The following is a 23,976-nucleotide window of genomic DNA, read 5'->3' on the forward strand; positions in this document are numbered from 1 at the left end:
AGGCAGGGACATTCTACCAGCTGCCTGCCATGGAGCACAGGGCTCCTGCAGACAGGCAGGCAGGCAGGTAGGAGCTGGAGCAGAGCCTGGCTGGCCAGGCCCACACCGAGTTAGCAGCACATGGCAGCTGGAGGGGCTCCTGTGGACAGATGCCCGGAGCAACACAGCCCCTGGCAGCGGCCCCACCCCAGTGTGCCCACATGGGTTCTGCCCATCACAGGTTGCACTGCAAAGGCAGAAACCTGGGGGCCTGGCATGAGGACCGGCAGGTGAAAGCAGCTAGCATCCCCACCCCAGCCTCCTGGTCTCAGCACCCTCTGGGCCGGCAGACGGTGACAGTCCTGCCAGGTCTGATGGACATGGGGTTCAGTGACAGACCCCAGGACAGGCTCCAGATGGTTCCAGATGGCAGAGGTGGCGCTGCTGCTTGGGTCTGTCACAGTGGTTCTTGTGTCGTCCAGGCCAGACGTCATGGGGGACGGAGGGCCAGGCCGCAGCTGGTGCGGGGGCACCAGCTCCCAGCAGAGGCTCCCATGGGCTGAGGGGGGATGAGCCAGGCTCAGCGGCTCTGCCGGGCAGATCAATGGACTTCCTGTGGCCACCGTCCCCGCAGGTCGGGAATCAATCAGGCCGCGCTCCACACTGTTCTGGCTGAGCCCAGAATCCAAGTGTTTACCATCCTTGCCTTAGATGCAGCAGGCAAGCCACCAATCAGCCTGCCAGACTCCCCTCGGGGAGCTGCTTGGCTCCCAGAGGAAAGCGGAACCTGTGTGGCCTCCAATAGCACCTGGGGGTGGGGGCAGCCCAGCACTGGGGGTTCTGGGAGCCCACCCCCTTACCCCCCAGCCAGAGTGCAGAGCTCGCCTAAGCTAGGAAGCCAGCTGAGCCTGACCCCTGAGCTGAGTACAGGGACTTGTGCCCACCTCCAGCCCTTGCAGGAGGGGCAGCCTGTCCCTGCAGATGTCAGGCACCTCGGCAGGCAGCAGCCTGGCCTGAGTCACAAGACAGACGAGTCCGCCTGCCTGCCTGCCTGCCCGAAGGTCCCACATTCAATGGCAGAGATGTCCTCGTGGGGCCTGACAGAAACGGGTCAGCCTCTGGTGGCCACGGGCAGAGGGGCTGGTGTGGCCAAGGGCCTGGGGGCAGGGACAGGCAGGGTTCTCAGGACGGCTCCAACCAGGGAGGAGAATGCACCCGGCCCCTCCATGTGTGGTCTGCACTGACCTGGCTCGTCCGTGACCAGGACACAGGGACCAGCTGCCGTCACTGTCCCGGCTTCCTGGTGAGGCCCCCCCCCCCACCCATGACCCACACAGAGGTCTGCTACCACAGCAGCCAGGGGGCCCTTCGGTGGCCGCTCCAGTCCACTCATGCCCCCTCCCGGCTGCTCCCAGGGACCACCCCCAGCTCCACCCACACTCCTGACCAGTGGCGCCCCCTTGTCTGGGGTGATCCCAGATAGCCTCTGAGCTGACCTCTCAGTCTGCAGGCCCAGGGGGAGCAGGGCACTGTCTGGCGGACTCCACGGGCCTGACAAGAGGAAGACAGGTAGAGCTCCAGCCTTGCCTCTAGCTATTTCTGTGCCCGGCAGGCAGCAGGGCCTGATAGCCTCCCTGAGGGACTGTCCGCAGCACCCCATCTGTCAGGGCGGATGACCACGGGCGTGCATCTTGTGCTCGCAATGGGGTCTCGGCTGAGCTGGCGCAGAGGGGAGCACTCCCCTCAGGTCGTGGGTGGGGGCCTCCGGCCACTAGCCCCAGATGCTCAGAAGCAGAAGCGGTAGGTGGAGTTCTGGGGTCTGGTGGGGCCTGACCCCGCCATCTCTGGCACTCCATGAGAGACAGTTATGTAACAGAACCTGCTGCTTCCAGCATGAGAATATGGAAAAACAACAAGGCCAGCAGAGCACGGAGAATGAGAGAACACAGAATATCCCCATCCTGATACAAGGGACAATGGACAATAGCGCCCAGGCCCAAGGGACTACAGCCATGTCAAACCCCTCCTACCTGAGTACTGCCCACCGGGCACTGCCCAGCACCAGGGCTGATCACCTGTCCCCAGCCTCCTGTCTACACCTGTCTGTCCCCAGCCTTCTGTCCCAAGCCACGGGTTCCTAGCTGTCTGTCCCCAGCTGTCTGTTCCCAGCCTCCTGTCCCCAGCTATCTGTCCCTGGCTGTTTCCAGCCACCTGTCACCAGCCTCTAGTCCCCAGCTGTTTGTCCCCAGCCACCTGTCCCCAGCCTCCTGTTCCCAGCCACCAGGCCCTAGCCTGTCCCCGGCCACCTAGCCCCAGCTGCTCCTTCGGATGCCAGGCTGGAAGGTGCCCAGCTGTCTCCTCTGAGGTCCCTCTGGTGAAAAGTTCAAGTGCTCATGCCAGAGCACAGTCAGGGCTGGAAGCCTGCTGGGTGAGGGCCCTGAGGGGCAGGGTTCACCCCGGAGGGAGGTAGGCCCTGTGTACTCACTCCCTGGAGCCCCAGCTTGGAGGGCTCTCCTGGTTCACCACCACCACCACCACCCCCAGGTTGAGTTCTGCCTTACGGCTTCACCGGAGCCTCACATGCAGGAACACAGTGGCCCTGGATGGTCTTGGTTTGTCTTTTTAACTTTACCATGAGCCAGAGCAGGAAAAGAGGGGAATTGGGGGGCAAGGGGTGGCCACAGTGCTGCCCCACCATCCTGGGAGCCTCCCGGTCACGGTGCTCCCAAGCAGGTGCCCTGGCCCAAGCTCTGCCTCTGTGACACTGAGGGTCAGGGAGACCTGGGGACAGGGCCTGGGAGTTAGGGGCCAGGGGTCAGGGCGACCTGGGCACAGGGGCTGGGGGTCAGGGCAACCTGGGGACGGATGGTGTGGCACTCCTGTCAACAGACACAGCCATGTCGGCAGGTGGGACACTTCCTCTGGCTGGGCCCCAGACCAGGCAGCAGAAGTGCAGGTCCCGACTCACACAGCTGAGGACTCTGTCATCCAGGGCAAACAGCTCAGGTCCCGTGAGGTGCCCCATGATGGGGGGGGGGGTGTAGGGGGGTGAAGGAGGCTGAAGGTGCCCCCCAGGGGCCAAGGCCGAGGTGCCAACTGGGGTGCTGACCAAGGCGGCCTGCTACCAGGAGGCCCCGCACCCAGATCCTGTCCTTACAGTGTCTGCACAGAACCCGCAGCGGGCCCACTGGAACAGGAGTCTGTGCCCATCTGAGCGGCTCAGCTATACAGGGAAGGGGCGCCTGGGGCCACGTAGCCTGAGGGGCTGGCACGTGGCCATGGAGATACGTGCTGCCTGACAGAGGCGGCCCACAATGGGCAGGAGTGCCGGCTCACATTTCCGGAGATAAAGGTAGGCCGGCGCGAGAGGTGAGGACGGCGGGGCCTCTGCTCCTGCTCCTCCTGGCAGTATTCCCTCCCCTGGCCACCACGCTGGGGCAGGACTGTGAGTCCTGCGTGACGGCAACCTGCCAGCAGTGAGATGGACCATGAGAGACCCCAGGGAGTGCAGACCACCCTGGAGTGGCGCGAAGGCTCGCCAGGCCTGAGCACGGGGTCTGTGGGGTTCGTCCCCACTGCCCACAGCCCCACAACAGGGATGGATAGCTCTGCTAGAAAAGCAGGTGAGGGGGAGGAAGCCTGGAACCCCCCCCACCCCAGAGTGCACCCCCTGCCACTGATTGGGGGGCGGGGCTCAGAGCCAGGACCCAGGGCCGCTGTCCCCAGCTGCTGGCGGGAGGCTCACAGCCCGCTGCCATGGGTGGGGGCCCCTCCCTGTGCTCCCTTCCCTCCACAATCAAAACTTATTTGAAAGGCCCATGAATATGCAAATGAAACCCTGAATATGGAAATGCAAGACAACAAGAACGCAGCCTGGGTGTGAAGCATCAACGGGGCTCATCTCATGAGCTGGAGACAGGGCGGCCAGGAGGGGGCACCACTTGCCCTGCCCCTCTGCCCACAGACCCTGCTGGCTGGCATGGACGGCCCCCCTCGCCCTGCTCCTTGAGTCCATGGACCAAATCCAGCTGCCCACACGGCCCCTCTCTGCCCGCCAAGCACAGGTCACCCCCAGAGCACAGGTCACCCCCACACCTTGCCAGCCAGGGCCTCTGGGTCCCCGGGGTGCCCGGCTCGGATGCAGGTAGCCTCCTGGGAAGTGAGAGGGGCACGGGGTCGCAGGTAGGGTGCACAGCAGCAGGTAAGGCCACACCCCCACCCTGCTGCCAAGCTCCTGGAAGGGTGTGTGGCAGAGCCACCCCTGGGGGGTCCTGGCTGAGAAGTCACAGGCAAGGCGGAGCCAGTGTCTGGCCGCCAGCCTCCAGTGGGAAGCCCCAGAGCAGGGAGTCCTCCCTCCTCCCTCCTCCCCCAGCGGTGGGCAGCCTGAGCACATGCAACAGTGGCACCCCTCACAGTCGCCGAGGGCACTACAGCTGCCCACGCAGCCGCCTGCCGCCCAACCTCCTGGATGCTGCAGATCGGCCACCACAGGGGAAGGGGGGTGGCTCCTGACAGCCATGTGGCACAATGACCAATAAATGGACACCTCATCTGTGTCCTCAGCAGGGAGCCCCAGCTCATCACTGCCCAGAGTGGCCATCAAGGGACAGCAGGAAGGCCCTCCACAGAGCAGCCAGCACCCTCTACTTGTCCTGGAGCTCATGTCACACCCCACGTCCTAGCCCGGCCCCCCACCCAGGACGGAGTACACTCCAGCCCTGGAATACAGGGGCAGGGAGGCCATACAGGGACAGGCGGGGGCCTGGCCCGGCTTCACAGCTGAGACTGCGGGCAGCCTGTCCGGGGCTTGTGGGGACACATGTCCCCCCGAAGCACCTGGGAGCAGGTGCGGCCTCCCTGCTCAGTGTCACTCAGAGCCAGGGCTATGGATCCTCCCCAAACCCCAGAAGGTTCTGGCACGGAACAAGGTGGTTACCGCCCACAGAGGGCGCCCGAGAGCCCTGTGGCCACATGGAGCTCTGCTGGGTCCACTCCCAGGGTCCACACGATTCTTCTCCTGCCCCGCTTAACGCAGAGCTAGTCCTCCCCCACCTCATCCTGCCTTCCAGGACACGGCTCTGGGTCCCCTGCCTGGGCGTGTCCCCTGACGTCAGCCTGGAGGGCAGGGACCATCTTTATCCCCACCGAAGCAATCACATCAGACGAAGCCAGATGCTTCTTAAAGCAAATTTCCAAAGTGGCGTCAGCACTCAGAATAAGCTGTGCATCTGAATAACTAAAGCCAGTTGTCACATGGCATCTCCACCGGCAAGGCTCCAGCTTGTCCCTGGGCACTCTCCTGGGGGCTGCCTGGCTTCTCCAGGCCATGTACCCTTGCCCCATCCCAGAGACCCCACCCTCTTCAGAGACTGGTTGGGACAGGGGACATAGCCCCTGGGTCGAGCCTGAGAAGTTTTTGGGGTCTACAGGCTTCCCGCCTCCAAATTAGAGACTCATGATGAAAGCCCATCCTGGCCTCGCATGTGAGGTCTAGCACCAGGCAGCCACTCTGCAATCAGGAGGCAGCAGTCCGCCGGCAGAAAAGCCACATGAGGTGTCTGCCCACCCAGCATGAGCTGCTTCTGCTCAGTAGCTTGTAGGGGTCTCGAGAGCCCCCAGTACACCCCCTTCTGAGGGGGTCCACCCACAGCCCAGGGCCAGGCCCCAGGACGGACCAGCCACAGCGGGCAGGCAGGGTCGGGCCTCTCGCCTTGAAGCAGCAGAGTGGGGAGAGCCAAACAGGACTGCAGGCTGGGTGGCCCGTGGGTGCTCAAAGAGAGATCAGCCGCTGTCATGCACACTCTCAGGATCCCCAGCCCTGCCCACAGCGGTGCCCTCCCAGCCTTATCTGTCATCAAGCAGCATCCTCCCCAGCAGAGCACCCCCCGTGAGTCCCCGGCCTACCTGCTGGTGACAGTAGCATTCTTGTCCTTCAGGGCCAGCTCCCGTTGCTGCAGCTCCACCACGAAGCACGACAGGTCCTCGGGGCTCCTGTGGGTGACACGCACCTCAGTACCCATGCCCTGTTGGCCGGCTCTGCGCTCAGAGGTCAGTCCCCACCCGCTCAGACCACACGTGGTGGCCCCACACCTCCCCTGGGCTCCCAGAGAGAGAGATGGCTGATGCCTCCTTGCTGCCCTGAGCCCCCCCACCCGAGCCTCCCCGAGCCCCAAGAAGGGCAGCTGGCTGGCAGTTCCCCTCAGTGCCTTGAGCCCCCCACCCAAGCTTTCCCTTGGGTCCCCAGAGGGGCAGCTATCTGACAAGCCCCTCGATGGAGGATGTCTGAACTGTTCCCACTCAGGACGCAGCGGGGTCCCCTCCCTTCTCTACAGATGCCACCAGCAATGCCCTGAGGTCCTGCCCATGGGAGGATGCCCACCCTGCCGGGGACACCTGACTGGCTATGGAGCCTCCTCACCTGCCTCCCTCCTTCCTGGGACCCCATTTGTGTACTCTGGGCTTGAGGAGCCCAGAGCCTCTTATCCAGGACCCAGCTCAGGGGGCACACCCTTCACGGCCCACCTGGCACTGCCCTCAGCTGGGTAGGGTCTCTTTGGGGTGGGGCACTCCCAAGAGCTGGGGTGGTGCCATCCCCTCACACATCAAGGTCTCCCTGCACCCCCAGGAGGTCAGCAGGGAAGACACCTGGATTGATGGGGGAGGTGGCTGGGCGAGAGGCCTGGGGAAGCCCGGGGTGAGGGAGGACAGGGGAACTCTGGGGGGCTGAGGGAGGACAGTGGAGCCCAGGGTGTGAGGACAAGGAGCCCCAGGGTGTGAAGGACAGGGAGCCCTGAGGTGTGAGGACAAGGGAGCCTCAGGGTGTGAAGGACAGGGGAGCCCCAGGGTGTGAGGACAGGGAAGCCTCAGGGTGTGAGGACTGGGAAATCTCAGGTATGAGGACTGGGAAGTCCCTGGGTATGAGGATTGGGGTGTGAGGACAGGGGAGCTCAGGTGTGAGGACCTGCTGGGGGCTGAGCTGCCAAGATGCCAGCTCCCGCCCTGTTCACACCTCCAGGAGCTGCTCTGCCTGAACCTCCAGGTAGACAGGCTTCTGTCCCTTGGCCAAAGGGGACCAAGGCCTGTCACCAGGATGGAGAAGCTCAGACGCACAAAGAAAACGCCCTGTGTTTCCACAGACCATGGTCCCGCACCGGACCCACCACTAGCCAATCTGGAGGCAAGACTCTAGCCCTGGGGCACTGGGGAGCCGTTAGACGTCTAAGAATCGGCTAACATTGGAAGTCAGGACTGGCGCCTCCTGGCAGCTCCAAGCCAGGACACCACTCAACCTGAGGGCTCACAAGCCCCGCCCCCCCCAGGCCCTTAGGTCAGCAGGGCCTCGGTCACTGGGAATGGAGTGCACTCATGCTGGCTAATCTGCAGGTGGGCACCTTCCAGGACACCCATCCACTGCCCCCCGCAGAGAGGGCATGTGCCACCGCAGCTGGAGGGGAACACCTGGACACCTCCAGTTACCCCACGCCCCAGCCCAGGCTCTGTGACTATGGTTCTATAGCCGGTGCTCCATCTCTGCGCCCGCCAGTCCGCCATCCTGCCAAACGGGAAGAGGCCCCTCCCTCAGCACCCGGCCCAACCCTAGCCGCTGCCTTTGCCCCTCAGTGCAAACCACCTTTCTCGGAACTTCGCAGCCATGGGGGTGGGAGTGGGACAACAGGGCACTCGGCTCCTGTGATGGGTGTTCCCGAGAGGCCAGAAGACAGACAGATGCAGTCGGCCCCAGCTGCCAGCACTCCTGGACACATGCCCAGCACGCAGTGACTCCATCGATCAACACCACGGCTGCCTGACAAACGCACTACCCTCAGGGCAGCTGCACCTGGGACACTGTCCCCTGTGGCTGCAGAGTCCGGAATGGGCGAAAGCGATGCTTATGCATATCGCATAGTGCCCCCACCCCCGGACACCCTGCAGGCATCTGGTCTGGGGCCAGGCAGGGAGAGATGGCCAGGGGCTGTGGCTGAGGGCAGGGAATCACAGGGACACAAGGACATGGGCCCCCTCTGGCCAGGACCTCAGGACGTGTGGACCCTCAAGGCGCCGTGCCCTGAGGAGGGCCAAGCAGGGCTCCCCCACCCGCCTGGACCAGCAATGCCTGGAGTGACAGGAGTGACCGGAGCTGGGCGCGGGGACTGCCACCCAGCACCCTGGGGACTCCGAGCCCTCACACAAGAGGGGCTGGATGAGAGGGGGCACTGGCTCCATCACACCCCTCCAAACACCAAGCACCCGCGGCACCTGACAGGCGCTTCACGACTCTGTGGCCAGATGCCAGACTCCAGGAGGCCAGTGAGGGACTTCTCTACCCAGGTCGCCAGGAGGACCTGGGAAAGCGACCCTGGAAGCCAAGGGGGCAGTGGAGCTGTTGTGTAAGGGCTTGTGACAGGAGCCCTGCCAACCTTGAGGTGGGCACCTTCCTCACAGCAAGACTGCAACACATGAGGGCAATCCAAGAGAGCAGGCCCGAGTCACCAGACTGAGCATCCTGCGGACACTGCCTCTGGAGAGAGGCGGACAGGATGGGGATGGGGCCACAGGGGTGGGGACGAGTGGGGTACAGACCCATGGCTGCTCCCCCTCTGCACAGCCTCACTACGGCAAGCACCAACACCCCAGGGAGACTGAGGCCCACAACCAAGCACAGGGTGGGGAAAGAGCAGGAGTCAGGCCCCGACGCTGCCCAACTGGGAGGCACAGGGAGTAGGGAGCTGAGCCCAGGGTACATGTCCTCGGAGGAAGAGGGCATCTGGGACCAGAAGGGACAGCAGCAAGAGGCTGGGGCCCCAGTGAGGGCTCCACATGGGGCTAGAGGCACTTTCTGGAACTTCTAGGTGTAGGTCGGGGAGGGCCCAGGCACCCTGACCTCGAGCCACTCTCTGCGCTGCTAGCTCAGGCCTGCGGGGAGAGCCAGTCCTCAGCCACCACAAGCAGATCGACGCCCGCCTCAACTCCTCCCTGGCTCTGAGGGGGAGGCTTTAGAGTCCATGCTGACAGGTGGAGTGACAGTTCCGAGGGCAGCCGACTGTGCCAGCTGGGGCCTTTTAGCCCAGGAGGGTGGACTCAGAGGGGAAGGCAGCCTTTTGTTCCCTCTGCAGCTGGATTTTGACTGGAGCTCAGCTGTGAGCAGACCAGCGGGGTGGGCGGAGGTTGGGAGGCTGGGGGTCATCCTGAGGCCCCCGGGCAGTGGCTGCCTGGACCTCAACTTGCACCTTTGTGGCCCTCGGACACCTTAGGACCCCCTTGCAGAGAGCAGCAGGAGGAAGCAGTCAGGACAGCCAGACCAGGCGCAGCTCCACACACAACATTTAAGTCTCGGTGTCACAGTGACCTGTGGGACTGGGTGTTTCTGGGGGGCTAGGCTCAGCTGCCAGCATCCTGTGGGGTGGGGTCTAGGGGGCATGATGGAGGGCGGAGAGGATCAGTGGGGATGCAGGGCAGCGTGGGTATCCCCTGGGCTTCTCCCTAGGGGAGGGTCAGCTCACCTGCTGACACCAGGAAGCACTCAGGCCCTGGGCTGAGTGAGAAATCCCTAGTGTCTCCCTTCTCTGCCCACTCCCTACCCCAAAGGAGATGAAGTGGCCACCCCAGGGTTGGTGGAGCCGACCATGCGTGAGGCCCCAGCACCTTCACAACCATGTTATCTCTCACAGAGCCACGAGTTCTCCCTGCAGGAGCGGGCGCCCAGTGCCACCAGGGTCCCGCCCGCTCTGGTCACTGCCCAGAGGGAGGCAGAGGCGCAGGTGGCTCCTGCTCTCGGCATCAACCAGCCGCTGTGAAGGTGGGAGGGCCCTGCCCAGACAATGCCCTGGAGTCTGGGAGGCGGGCGTTCATGGGGAGACCATCCCTTGGGAGCCTGGCGTCCAGCAGAGCTGCTAGGGGGACAGCATTCGGCATAGGTGCCGGCTGACAGGGTAACGATGCTGAGAAAGGAGTACTTCCACTCCATCAGGGGAAGACAGTTGGGGGACCACCGGGGTCAGGTAGGCGGGGGGGGGGGGGGGGGTGAGTCCTGTGTGAGCAGAGCACAGTTCTCCACACCAGGACTGCCTCGGCCAGCGCTGCAGTCAGGAGGCCACCCCGAGGTAGCAAAGTCCTGGCTATGGTCAGCACCACCAGCCGACCCTGCCCCGTCCGAAGCCACTTCCTGTCTCGGACCCACCTGGGTGCGAGGCCAGCCTGTCCTGAGCCAGTGGTGCCCTGGCTGCAGGAACACACATAAATAAAACAGGGGAGCTTCGCACGTGCAGCTGTTACCTTCAGGTTCCCTCTCCTGGATCGCTTGGGGGATTAAGAGGACTTCAAAGCAGCCTGGGTTCCAATTAAGCCAGTGTGACCACCCCGGGGAGGCTAGAATATTCCTCTGATTAACAAGAGGCGCTCTTTGAACTGCAGTGAGCTAAAAAAAGCTCTCAGAACCTTTCAAACAAATGCCGTAATTTTCTCTCCCTGTTCCCTCACTCTTTGGAGAAGTTGATCTTTCCAAAGCTTTAAGCATTCAGGAAGGTGGCGAGATAATGGACCAAAGCCCGTCTCTGCCAGAGGAGGCGCGGGCTGCACGCGGACTCCGTGCGGGTGCACACAGGGACACGGGCGGGGCCCCCGAGCTGTGGTGCCTTCTGCCAGGTCCCCACATCCATCAAGAGCCCCAGGCCACCCAGCCTGACGACCCAGCGGGACACCTGGTACCGGGAACACGCTCCCAAAAGCCAGACTGAGTGGCATCTGTGAGCGGGCAGTGCCCTCTCGGTACCCGGGAACAGCCGCCACTCACAGGCCAGCCTCTGTGGGTGGGGGCACCTGGGCAGTAGGAGTGTGCAGGGGATGCTGGAAGCTGCCCGAAAAACACCTGCTTCCGGCCAGCGTGCTCCAGGGCCAGGAGGGCGGCCGGGAAGGACAGACAACACCAAGCTGGCAGGCCCTGGAAGGCTGAGGGTGACATGGACGGAGGTGGGGAGGAAGGAGCCATCCTGGGTGAGCCCCTCTGAACTCTGGGGGGGCACCTGGGCTGCACCCCCAGGGACCCAGGGCAGGTCACCTGACCTTTCTCCATCAGTTCTGACTCCCATTCTGGCCTAGGGTCCAGCTCCCATGAAGAAACCGTCCCAGCTGAGGATGAGCATGTGAGATGAAGCTCTCGGGGGGAGCCGGGGGACCACCCACCAGGCATGAGGGCATATGGCGGGAGAGAGGAAGAGATGTGAGGGGACGTGGGTCTGCGGCTGCCTGGGGAATAACCACCCCTCACTGAGCACCCCACACAGGCGGCACTGCCGCCATCAAGAGAACCAAGTGTCGACACCAAGTGTTCTCTTTGTGGGGGACAGAGGGCAAAGGCTGGAGGGCAGATGCTTGAGGCTCAGCTCCAGGGTGGGAAGGCCAATCACTGAGGTCAGGATGAGGCTACCTGCACTGGGCCAGGGAGGCTCTTTGAGTCCCAGCCCCCCACCGAGCTCCAGACCAGCCTCCGACTCAAGGCTATGGGCACCTCTCCTGCCCCCAAAATCACAAGCCTGGAGGGTCTGGCCCCACAAGGAGAGGCGGGGGGTGCCTGACCACCTCCTCTCTGCTGGTCCAGCAGGACTCTTGCCTTCCCATCCCCATCCCCCCAGATCGGCCCTGACCACCTGGCAGCACATCACACACCACAGGGGGAAGTGGAGGTCTATGGGACAGGATGGTATTCAGAAGCCCCCAACATCTGCCCTCTTGACTGTCTCCACGCCAGCCCCACCAGAAGCCGGTTCAGCAGGCTCCAGCCAGAGGGGGAGGGCAGATATGGCCAAGGGAGCAACACAGTAAGCAGACACTTAAAGGTCGCCCATAAAGGAAAGTCTCTGTCTCTGGGGACAGCATGGCTCCGAGATCTCTGATTCAAGCCCTGGCACCATCCACAGGCTGAGCTGACAGGGACGTGGCTTCAGAAGGCAGGAAGGACCCACAACCAAGTTCTCAGCTATGAGATGACACCTCTGCCAACACCCCCACAATAGGGCCGCCCCCCAGCCTTCCCCGCACAGCACCTGAAGTCATACCAGCCACGACCACGGCTCAGAGTCTGAAGGGAGAAATTGAGTGTGTTTCCTTCTATTATTTAGATACACAAGCCTAGGAAATCTAAACAGTAAAAATAAAAACACCTTGGTGCTACAGTTAGCCAAACCCAAGACAAACACATTGTGTCTCACATACAGAGGAACAGCAGACATGGAGCTAAAAATGGCACAGCTCCATTCAAAACAGCCTCTGAACTATCAAATATTTAGGACTTTCTTGAAAGGTGTGTGAGCTCTCTTTCTGAAAGAGCACTGGGAATAATTGCTTGTTTATTGAGCTGACGGCAAAGGCTGTCAAGCCAGAGCCTCCCAGAATGCTTGGGGTTGAGGCACTTGCAGCTGAGTTATAAACAAGCATCCTGGAGAACGCCTTGGCCCCGTCCTTGGAGACCTGTACCGCCTGCCACAAGCACCCCAACCTCCAAGGAGCCCTGAGCAGTCCCGTGTCAGCGCTGTCACTCGAGCCGTGTAGAACCCGGCCCGTGGACAGGGCAGACACAGAGGCGCGTGGCTCTAGGCTCCACAAAGCAGCGGACAGCGTGGTCCTCCCCTTGGGGTGGCGGCTGATCTGAGTGCTGACCCCAGTGGCTGCACCAAGCACAGGAGCACTGGGCGCCGTCACGGCACCTTATCTCATGTTTCAGCTGCCTTTTTACTTTTCTTCTGGATGCCAATGAGACAACCCCATCTTGTCAGTAGCTTTATTTCCGCTTGTGATCACCTGCTCAGACATTTCATGCTGGACAGTCATCGGTACCCATGGCCGCCTGAGGCCCTCGGAGGCGAAGCAGATGGGGGATGGGCAGCAGGAAGGAGCACCCCCCCTCCAAGGCCCCAACCCCCATACCTGCCTGCAGTACTTCCACTGCATCCAGCGGCACCAAAGACGGCTGGGGGCCTGGCACACAGTTGACTGGCCGACAGACTCCATGGGGTATGTCTGTCTTGAGGTCACTGTGGACCCCAGCCTGAAGCCTGGGATTTCTAGGCACAAGCTGCTGGGGACCTAGGCTATGACAACTGAGTGATGTCAGCTTGGGTGACGTAAAGACAGTCGGGAAGACCAGCCCCTGACACCCTGCAATTCAGACGCTCTGGCCAAGGCTCCCTGCCTCTTGTGGTGTGATGGCTGTTGCAGGGCTCCATGAAGCTCTCTGCTGGGGGCAGCGTTGAGCCAGTCAGGGCTGCACACGCATGGGCAGCTCCAGAGGCACCCTGCTCATGCAGCCATACACCCAGCCCCCAGGGCCCCAGAATCACAGGACAGCCCCCTCCCCAAGGCTGCGGCTCCAGCAGAGAAGAGTCACCAAGGTGTGGCAGGTGAGCTGGACAGACAGGATCTTTCTTTCTTCTTTGGGGGGATTAACAGTTTACAGTTGGCAGTAATTAGTATATATGTAACACTTCTCAGTTTTCCACATGACAATCTAACCCCCTACCTAGGTCCTCCTCCACCATCATGTTCCAGGCCTAAACCCTCACCCCACCTCAGAGTCCTTTACTTTGGTGCAGTAGACCAACTCCAGTCCAAGTTCTGCTTTGTTTTTTTTCCCCCTTCTGATCTTGTTTCTCAGTTTCTGTCTATGACTGAGATCATCCCATATTCATCCTTCTCTTTCTGGTTGATCTTACTTCACATGATTCCTTCCAGCTCCATCCAAGATGAGGTAAAGAAGGTGAATTGACCATTTTCACAGCTGAGTAATATTCCATTGTGTATACAGATCACAACTTACCTGTTGTTGGACAGCTGGGTTGCTTCCAGAATTGGGCTGCTATGAACACAGATACACACAAATCTTTTTGGATCGGAGTGCTTGGTTCCTTAGGATATATCCCCAGGAGAGGAATTGCAGGGTCATAGGGTAGGTCCATTTCTAGCCTTCTGAGAGTTCTCCAGACTGTTCTCCACAGGGGTTGGACCCACTGACATTCCCACCAGCAGTGCAGGAGGGTTCCTGTGTCCCCACCTCTCCAGCATTTGTTGCTTCCACCTTCTCTGATGACATTCTCACAGGAGTGAAGTGGTAACTCGTTCTTTTTTTGCATTTCTCTGACAATCAATGACTTGGAGCATTTTCTCATGTGTCTGTTGGCCTTTTGGATCTCTTCTATAGTGAACATTCTGGTCATATCATCTCCTTAATTCTGAACAGGGTGATTTGTTTTTCTGTTGCTGAGTTTGGTAAGCTCTTTATAGGACAGAGAATTGGGGCCAGGGGGTAGCACACCTGGTTGAGCACTCACATTACAGTGCACAAAGACCTGGGTTCAAGCCCCTGGTCCCCATCGGCGGGGGAAGCTTCATGAGTGGTGAAGCAGGGCTGCAGGTATCTCTGTCTCTCTTCCTCTCTATCTCTCCTTCCCCTCTCAACTTCTGTCTCTATTCAAAAAATAAATGAATAAACAAACAAATAAATAAACAAACAGAATTAACCAAAAGAGAAGATTTGCTGGGCCTGGACTCCAGACTTAGGACAGCAAACAGATAGCTTTCAGACAGCCAAACTGAGGAACCGACTTGCTGCTGATGACAGCTGCACGGCTCTGGGACGCTGCAAAGCCAAGAAACACAGGTGGATCTGGTAGACCGATGCTGTCGGTGCACCTGCGTGAATAATCAGGTCAGAACGATCAAACCAGCCTGAAGGTCGTTGTAATCACAGCGTAGGAGGCCACAGGATGGAAGACAGACTGGCTGGGTGTCCCACCCCAAGAAGAAGGCCGAGTCTCTACGCCTCTCCCAGGTGGCATGCGGAGGAGACGGACACCGCCCGTAGAAATAGAGATTCTGGGACACTTGGGCAAGGAGAGTGCAGGGCTCGCATGCTAGGGCCCAGGTTCAATTCCCATCCCCACAAGGGCAGAGGGGTGCTTTGCTTGGCGCCCCCCCCCCTCACTCACTCACACACACACACACACACACACACACACACACACAGTCAACATTCTGAGGAGAGTGCTGCCACGTGGCACCCATAGTTTCTATCCAGCACAGGACCGTGACACCTGGAGTTCTGAAGTCTCCCATGAAGCAGCTGTGGATCAGGCTGCCGCCACTGGTCTGTGAGTTAAACACTCGGCTCCTCAATGTCGACACAACACATGGCGCCACTGACTTCACTACAGAAGCTGCCACAGAGATGTGGAGCAGGGCCAGGTGGTGGCGCACCGGTTAAGTGCACATGGTGCTAAGCGCACATGGTGCTAAGCGCAAGGATCCAGGTTCAAGCCCTCCCTCCCCATCTGCAGGGGGAAGCTTCCCAAGAAGTGAAGCAGGGCTGCAGGTGTCTCTTTGTCTCTCTTCCTATCTCCCCTCTCCCCTCAATGTCTCTCTGTCCTGTCCAGTAAAATGGAAAAAATGGCCACCAGGAGCAGTGTATTCATAGTGCTGGCACCGAGCCCCAGCAATAGCCCTGGAGGAAGGAAGAGAAAGAAAGAGAAAGAAAGAAAGAAAGAAAGAGAGAGAGAGAGAGAGGAGAGCCCAACTCCACAAAAGTAGGATGACTCTACTGGGGCCGGCCGGGAGGCTCAGCGGGTAACACCACGTTTAGAAAGGAGAGAGACAGGGCCCAGTGGTGGCGCACCTGGTTAAGCACACACATCACCGTCACCAGGCCTGGGTTCAAGGCCCTGCTCCCCACCTGCAGGGAGGAAGCCTACGGGTGATTAAGCAGGTCTGCAGGTGTCCCTCATCCTATCTTCCCCACCCCTCTCAATTTCTGTCTCTCCTATCAAATGGAAAAAGACGATGGAAAAAAGGCTGCAGGGAGCAGAGGATCCACCGTGCAGGCACCGAGCCTCGCTGATAACCCTGGCGGCAATAACAATAAATTCTTCTTCTAGCGTTTGCCCTTCTTCCGTAGCCAGTCAACAGCGTCAGGTTGAGCCTGATGTCAAGTTTCGAGACCTCCTTTGAATCTGGAGAGGTGGCAGTCGTTGACTATGTGGGTCATAGTCTGTCTGGAGCCGCAGGGGCAGTTCGGGTCGTCTCTGGCTCCCCAGCGATGGAACATAGCGGCACACGGGCCATGGCCTGTTCGATAGCCATTGAGGAGGGCCCAATCATAACGTGCTAGGCCAAAGCCGGGTTGACGCTTGCAGGGGTCTGTGATGAGGTGTTTGTTCTTGACCTCAGCTGACTGCCAACTCTGTTTCCAAGAGACTGGAACAGAGAAGTTCAGTGTAGGCGTAGGGGACCAGATTGAGTGACGAGACGTCAAGCGTTGGACAGGGTGGGCAAAGATACCCGCGTATATTGGCAGGTCCGGTCGAGCGTAGACGTGGGAAATGAACTTAGATGATGCCACATCCCGAAGAATATCTGGCGGGGCGATGTTGCTAAGAACTGGCAACCATGGAACCGGGGTGGAATGGATGGTTCCAGAAATTATCCTCATGGAGGAATATAATTTGGAATCGACCAAGTGGACATGGGGGCTACGGAACCATATTGGGATGCATTGGATCGACCTTCCCGTGGTGCATCTCGTGAGTACCCATTGATTGGGGAAACTGACAATCCTTCCTAACCGACTAAATCCACATGGATCCCAGTCACTTTCAAAGCCAGCAACAAAAATAATAATAAATTAAACCGAGTTAAACAATAAAGCAAAAAGGCTAACACCAACAACACACCACCAACAGTGGAGCAGTGTTTGAGTTCTTGCCCACCCTCTCTCTGTCTCTCTCTCTCTCTCTGTCTCTCTCTCTGTCTCTCTCTCACACACACACACCCTGCCATGAACCTTACCCCGGCCTCAGCTCACATGACACTAGCCTGTCATGCTCATCCCTGCAGGCTGGGCACTGCAAGAGTGGTCCCGGGGCCCTGCAGCTCCCTCCAGCTCTTCATCCTAGATGAGTGAAAACACACATCCGCCCACGAGCTGCCACGGCAGCTCCTGGGGCCCAGGCGGTGGGGTTGGTGACCTCCAGCAACAGGCAGAGGAATAAACAAACATCCTCGTAGAGTCTGGGGAACATTCTGACAGCCATGGAAAAGACACTCAGCAAAGGCGGAGCCCGGGCTCAGAGGGGCTCTCAGGCTCCCGCCACACAAAGGACAGCAGCACCCCAGTTAACAAGGCGACTGGAAGCCTCTGCTCAGGGCGGTGAGGAAAGACATGGGCCCGAGCCCTCCACTCCTGGGTCCCCAGCAGCCCCGATGGTGCCCAGGGCAGTCCCAGACACCCCTGGGGAGGGTGCTGAGAGTCAGTCACAGGCGTGTGAGCACGGGAGGCTCGGCGTGCAGACCCACCGCGGCCTGTTATTCAGTGACAATGCGACGGTACAGAGGACAGAGGAGGGTCTTAGGTCCCAGCATCCCGGGCGAAGCAAGTGTGCCCTTGAGCCTCAGTGCTGGGGCCTCATGCGTAGTGGTCAAAGCCCGCATTCAGACAGACAGACAGACAGACAGGCAAGCACCAGGGAGCCTCTCCTGCTGCGCAGGGCTCTAGCCCAGGCCTCGGATACACGAAGCTCTCTTGTCCCGGGAACCCCATACAGCCCACATTCCTGGCTTCTCAGGTCTCGTGACTAGGTGCCCACAGCCACACATGGTGCGGGGGCTGGGGGGGGTTGGGGGGGTGTCCTGGTGTCCACCAGCACTGACTATGACCTGGGCAGGGGCCTCCCTCTGTCTCCCATGCCCCTGGTGGTAGCAGGCCGTGCAGAGCACAGGCCAGGCCCTGGGAGGTGCCCCCCATGGCGGGGCGGCAGGGGGGGGGGTGCTCTCCACACCTCCCTCACTCCTAGAGGCACATCACGCTCCGGGAAACGACAGGAAGGGATGTCATTAATAAATTTACCTCAGCTTCCTTTTCAATGGTGCTGAAGAGTGTATGCAAATCCAGCCGTAATTAGGTTTAAAAATTCCATTTCATGGAATAATCAGACTTCAAAAAACTCAATTTTAGTTTTAATCAGATTTTAACAAGGATATTAAGTCCATTTCGTTTAGAAAAAGGGAAAACTGTGAATTTAACACAAAATGTATTCAAGCTTAGCCCTGGGAGATAATTAAATAAAATTAATTTGGCAGGGCTGTCAGTAAATGGAAGGGCTCCAGACGGGGTGTGTTTGTGACGGAAACAAGAGCCGCTCTGCTGGGACAGGGCCTGAGGGAGCCAGTGGGACCATGTGGACGCCAGTGAGCACCCACTCTACTCGAAGGAGCCCTCCGCCTAGGCCCACACCCACATAGGGACGGGCAGCAGCACAGAGCCCCGTGCCATGCCCGCACATGCCCTCTGAACTCACCCGCCTTGCCTCCCAGTGTCCGCTCAGCAGGGGGTCTGGTCTGAGGGCACCTCTGCAGCTGGGCATGGGCAGGCGGGAGCCCCCAGCTGGAACTGGCCTCACAGCACTCTGTCCTTGCGAACCCGGCTTTCAGTAGCCCCAGGCCCGGGGTGGGGCGCCCTCTCTCCCTGGGGGCCCAGTCTCCACACACAGCATAAAGCTCCCTGCTCCCTCTTGGCGGCGGCCTCTGCCCGAGGACATGAGGACCTGCCCCAGGTGGTACAGCTGCGAGCAGAGGCTTCCGGGCACTGCGGGCGCCACCGGGGCTCCAAGAGCTGGCAGAACAAGGCTGCGCTGCATGCTGAGCTCAGGCTAAATGCTGGGCAGCGCAGAGTAAGCAGGGCCAGGCTGCTCACAACGCACAAGCCAGCTGCACACACAGATGCCAGGTGGGGGACAGGGCAGTGCCACTGCGCGGAAGCCAGACCCTGCAGGGAAAGGAGCCAGATTCCCAGACCACCTGTCCCCAGATCACAGGCCCCTGCCTGGGCTGGACCCCCAGCCCTGTCCCTAGCTCACAGCCCCCAGCCTGGGCCAGACCCCTGGCCCTGTCCCCAGCTCATGGTCCCCTGCATTGACCGGACCCCCAGCCCTGTGCCCAGCTCTTGGCCCCACCTCCTGCCCAGCAACAGCAACCTGGCCCAGGCCCCACCTGCCAAGTCCCTTCCCCTTAGACCCCACACAGTACTGCTCAAGCCAGACCCGACACCAGGAAGTACAAAGTGGACAGTCTCTGACGCTCAGCCCTACCCTCAACACCCCAATGCCAGCTGGCTCTCCTTGTAGACAGGCCTGCCAGCCCTCAGCAGCCCTCGCCACTCCCTGCAGACACCCCACACCCAACCCACAGCATGCACGGTGCCAGGGGAGTGTCTTCTCATAGCAGCTCTATGGACGTGGAGTCGGTAGTCTGGCAGGACACCCTCTCCCTCCGTCTGTTGTAGAGTGAAACCTGAACAAGTCAATCCAAGGACAGGGCTCAGAGCTGGCATCACACACACAGACACAAGGCCCCGGGTTCAATCCCCATACCTATAGGCAGAGGCCGGGGCGGGGGGGGCGGGGGGGGGGGGCAGGACCTGCTAGGGCTGAGGCCTAGGCTCTGGTCCAACTGCCTCAGTGCTCAGAACACAAAATAACTTTCCACCAAAAGGATGGATACTCGGCTATTTCTGGAAGCCATTTTTAAAATTTACTGTTACAAGAACACTCCAGTTAATAAAAAGACAGTTTTAATCCCTCCAATCTCTGAGTCCTATTGATCATCTCATGAAGACACCTGCCCCGCTGCTCAGACCACCCTGCAATGTCCATCAGCTTACAAGGCTGTAGGCCCAGAGGTTGGGAGGTGAAGGCAGGCCCCGCCCAGCTGCACACAGGCCGCACCACACCAGGATGGGGGCCGCTGCACACCCCGGGGGCAGGGAAACATGCTCTTCCATTAGCTCTGGGCATCACTGAAGGTGATGTGAGGACGCTCTGTGAAGCCCTTGAACTGGGCCAGGCCCACAGAGGTCAGCTGGCAGGACCCAGGCCCAGATGCTAAGAACTGCTCCCCAGGGACCCACCCAGAGACCTGCGGGCCAAGGTGCCCCCAAGAGAAGTCCCCCAGCATCCTGCCTCCACAGCAGACCTGGGGGAGGGAACACCAACAGGACACAGCCAGCCACATCCAGGACCCAGGCTGCCAAGCAGCCACTCCGTGAGCCGGCCCCGGGTGCCAGCCCCTCACCAGGGTTGGGGCCTGGATCCCCAGCACCCACAGGCTGGGTAGCAGGGAGGGAAGAGGGGAGCTACTTCCTACACCTGCACAGGAGACTCTCCCCAAAGGGTTACGGCTCCTACACTACCACCCTCAGTCCAGCTGCCCTGCCCACCTCCCCGATGCCTCTCCTGCTCTGAGACACCCAGTCTGCCTCCCAGAGCCACCTCATGCCTCTGCCTGCAGCCTCGGGCCTGGGGGTGCAGGGACTGGAGGGGCTAAGGGACCTGGGGATAGGGGACACACAGAGCCCTGGGGCCCAGCCCGTCCCAGATGCTCAGGGCAGAGGCAGCCCCAGTCCCCACAGGGGCAGCTCGGGATGAATGAAGCAAGGAAGAGAAGGACACCAGGCGGGCAGGGTGGTGGCACACCTGGCTGAGTGCATGTTATAAGATGCAAGGACCAGGGTTCGAGCCCCCTGTCCTCACCTGCAGGGGGAAAGCTTTGCAAGTGGTAAAGCAATGCTGGAGGTGTCTCTCTCCCTCTCTACCACCCCCTTTCCTCTCCATTTCTAGCTGTCTCTCTCTGATAAACAAAGATTCTTCAAAATCTAAAAAGAAAAATCTGAACAGAAAAACAATGTCTACTCTCCAAGAAAACTGCACACCCTTTCTACAGAGAGAAGGAATCCAGGCCAGGAGCACAGGCACCGAGTCCCCAGAAGATGACACACCGCAGCCCCCCCCCCCATGGAGGCCAGTTAAGCAGAGGCAGAGTGACAACTGCCCTGCCAGCAGCGCCTGCAGTATTGATCAGCCGCTCCAGGTAATTAGGAGGCACAGGCAGGCGGGCCGTCAAGGCGTCCAGGTCGATGTAGCATGAGGAAGCAGCGCCCACCCCTCGCCACCTCCTAACTGGCTCATGGGGGGGGGGGGGGGGAAGAGCGCAGCTGTCGCCTGGCCAGCCCATCCTGTGAGTGGGAAATGTCCATGTCAGCACTTGTAGGTCCCCAACTGCCATTCCAGCAACAGCCTCAGCAGTTTCTGGGGTGCAGCTGGCAGCCCCCATGCAGCTGGACAGTGACCCCTAGCCCCACCCCCAGAGGCCCACTGCCTGCAGGAACCTGGAGACTGGACTAGAACCACTAGACTTCCTGAGAGCCAACTACGAGGAACCACCCCCCACACTGCTATGACCCAGCCCATAGGACCTGTGCTGGGGGGTATGGTATATCTTCCAACATGCAAGTGCACCCCAAGAACTCAGAGCCAGCATGTACTGCACAGAGAAAGCAGCCCCCTACTATGGGTGTGGGGACCCTGACCTGCTTCCACAACACAGCACTGCTCCTGGGAGCAGACCAGCAGGGACTGTGATGGCCCCCCCAGCCCCAGGCACACGTGCCACCCACGGGACCTCTCTGGATCCACGGAGCCAGGTCCCCAAGATCCAGGACTGCCAGGGATCCAGGCTGCCTGCCCACTTAGGATAAGCCCAGGAAGGGACAACCCAGATGTGTGACAATAACCCCCAGGCAGCCCAAGGGTGGGCCCAAAGGAACAGACTCTTGTGGCCGAAACAGTGACAGCCCCAGACAATCCCAGTACCCGTTGTCCCAGCTGTCACCACAGTCTGCCCCCCCCACTCTGCTGGCCCCACAGAGGGCGACACTCAGATGCTTCACATCAGTGACATCAGGCTCTGCCCCCAGCACTGCCAGGCCTCCACTCGCCCTCCACGCCCACTCCCGGGGTGTGGTGTGTGCCGTCCATCTCTGTATCTTCTTTTACAAGGTGGCCAGTTCTGACTCCTTCATCCTTCGCTGTCACTCTGGTCACCTTAGTGACGTAGTTCCGTCTGTTCTGAATGCAAAGGGCTGTGCAGGCAGCACCAGGCTTTCATGCCTGATGCACCAGAGGCTGCACATTCAAAACCGACAAGTGCTGGGGGCTGGGACACAGCACAGGGGCTCCACAAGTCTCTCCTGTCTGAGGTCTGCGGCCCCAGGTTCCATCCCCAAGTGCCATCAGGCAGAGCTCAGCAGGGCTCTGGGCTCACGGTCATGTGTCTGCTCATGCTTGCGCTCTCTCCCATTACAAACACAGAGGTCTGGTAGGAAGGACATGGATCCTGACGCGGGGCCCCAGGCTGCTCTGTGTTATGAGCGTCTTCTACTCAACGGCTTTGTGTCTCCATATTCTCTCTCAGTTGGTTTTCAACTCTGGTGAAGTCAGACTTCTCTGTTCTGTCTCCTCTGGTCGCTTTGTTTTTGTGTCCTGAGCACTGCCCCACACAAGGCTGGACAGCTTCACCCTGCGATGGCGTCCACGCTCCACCAGGCTCATGCGCAGGGCAGCGAGATCGCTCACCTGGACAGTGTGCCTGCCAGGCCACGAGTGACACCCAGGTGTCCCACCGGGGGAGTCCCTCCCTTTCTCTCTACCTGTGACGGTCAGCCCAGAGACATGAAGCCCCAGAGATGACAAAAACAGCTCGTGCACAGGGTGAGGTGCTGTCTGTTCAGACACCCAGTCTCTCAGTCTTAAAAACTCCTCCAGGAGGGTTAAGCGCACATGGTGCGAAGCGCCAAGGACCAGTATAAGGATCTCAGCTCCCCACCTACAGGGGGTCTCTTCACAGGGGGTGAAGCAGGTCTGCAGATGTCTATCATTCTTTCCTCCTCTCTCCATTTCTCTGTCCTATCCAACAACGACAACATCAACAAAATAAAACGAGGGCAACAAAAGGGAAATTAAAAAAAAAAAAAAAAAAACCTCCAGCTGGGTTGCCCTATGTTACGATGCACAGCAGGCTCCCTGTGCCCTCTGCTGACTGAGCCATGGCTCCTTGACGTGGCCCCGACAGTCTAGCTCCGCTGCGTCCTTGCCCCTGCACAGACATTCTGGGGTCAGCGTGTCTAGTCCTCCCCAGAGAGCCGGTTGGACACGGGCAGAGATGTGCCGGGTGTGGGGTCAGCTTCATGAACTGGCGTCTCAATGTGGCACCTGCCGGGTCTGTAGGCGAGGTCCCTGCCCCCTTCAGTACCAGCAGCCGCCTTCCGCGTCTCTCGGCAGCACCGCCAGCACCTCTGATTTCACCACCAGCAGCTCACATTCCAGGCGCTGCCGGTCGCCAAGAGAGAAGCCAAATCTATTTCTGCCCGGCACCGTTCTCGTAGCCTGTGTACCTGTGACACTCGTGGCATTTCCAGCGGCTCTGGGCCTCCCTACCCAGAGGCTGCGTCTCCCCCAGGTGCTTTCCTGCCTCCTTGAGAGCTGCCCCGCGCCTCTCCTCTCGCCCCTAGCTCCGGTGGGGCCCCGGGAGCTTGGGGAGGGCAGTCTGTTCCGGCGGAGAGTCCCCTGGCTGTGGGCACAGCCCTTCAGTGCTGGCCCTGCCCTGATTGGCACTGTCCTGACAGAGCCCCCGGCTACACCTAGCCCTGGCTTTCAGTCCCCACCCACAGGTGTGAGTCCTGGTATGGGTCTGAGTCTGTGCCCTCCCTGTAACTCAGGGAGCCCCTATGTGTCTGCCCCAAGCACCCAGGGGAATGGCCCAGTGGGCAGAGGCTCAGTCCCAGGGCTCCCCTGCCCATCTGCACTAGCTGACCGCCAGGCAATGGACCAAACACCCCGCAGCCTCAGGCTCCCAGGGACCCAGGTCTGGAAGAGAAAGCACCCTGCCAAGCTATGTGGCCCTCTGAAGCTGTCTCCAGTGCTGAGGCCACATCTCTCGCCTGCCCTCGGCTGGCCGGCAGACCCTCCACAGCCACCGCCCAAGGAGCCAGTGGGTCGGAGGTGCTTGGGCTACAGGGCCAGACGGAGGGGCAGGCGGCAGTGGCTAGCTCAGCACCGGGCATAGAAGAACATAATCCAGCCCTCACCTGGTTGACCCAGGACCAAGACAGGACGGGCAAGGAGCCCC

At 60.3% G+C, this 23,976-nt stretch overlaps 1 protein-coding gene across 3 annotated transcripts in view; it reads right to left on the reverse strand.

Annotated features, from left to right (window-relative positions):
* MAD1L1 (mitotic arrest deficient 1 like 1) overlaps positions 1 to 23,976 on the reverse strand; it is a 68,839-nt gene that overhangs the window by 38,096 nt on the left and 6,767 nt on the right. For all 3 annotated transcript variants that reach the window (XM_060173179.1, XM_060173177.1, XM_060173178.1), the window contains one exon: positions 5,884 to 5,970. In XM_060173179.1, the coding sequence (XP_060029162.1) occupies positions 5,884 to 5,970 (87 nt within the window). The remainder of the gene's footprint in view (positions 1 to 5,883; positions 5,971 to 23,976) is intronic.

Source organism: Erinaceus europaeus, chromosome 15 (assembly GCF_950295315.1).
Source record: "Erinaceus europaeus chromosome 15, mEriEur2.1, whole genome shotgun sequence".
NCBI classification, from domain to species: Eukaryota; Metazoa; Chordata; class Mammalia; order Eulipotyphla; family Erinaceidae; genus Erinaceus; species Erinaceus europaeus.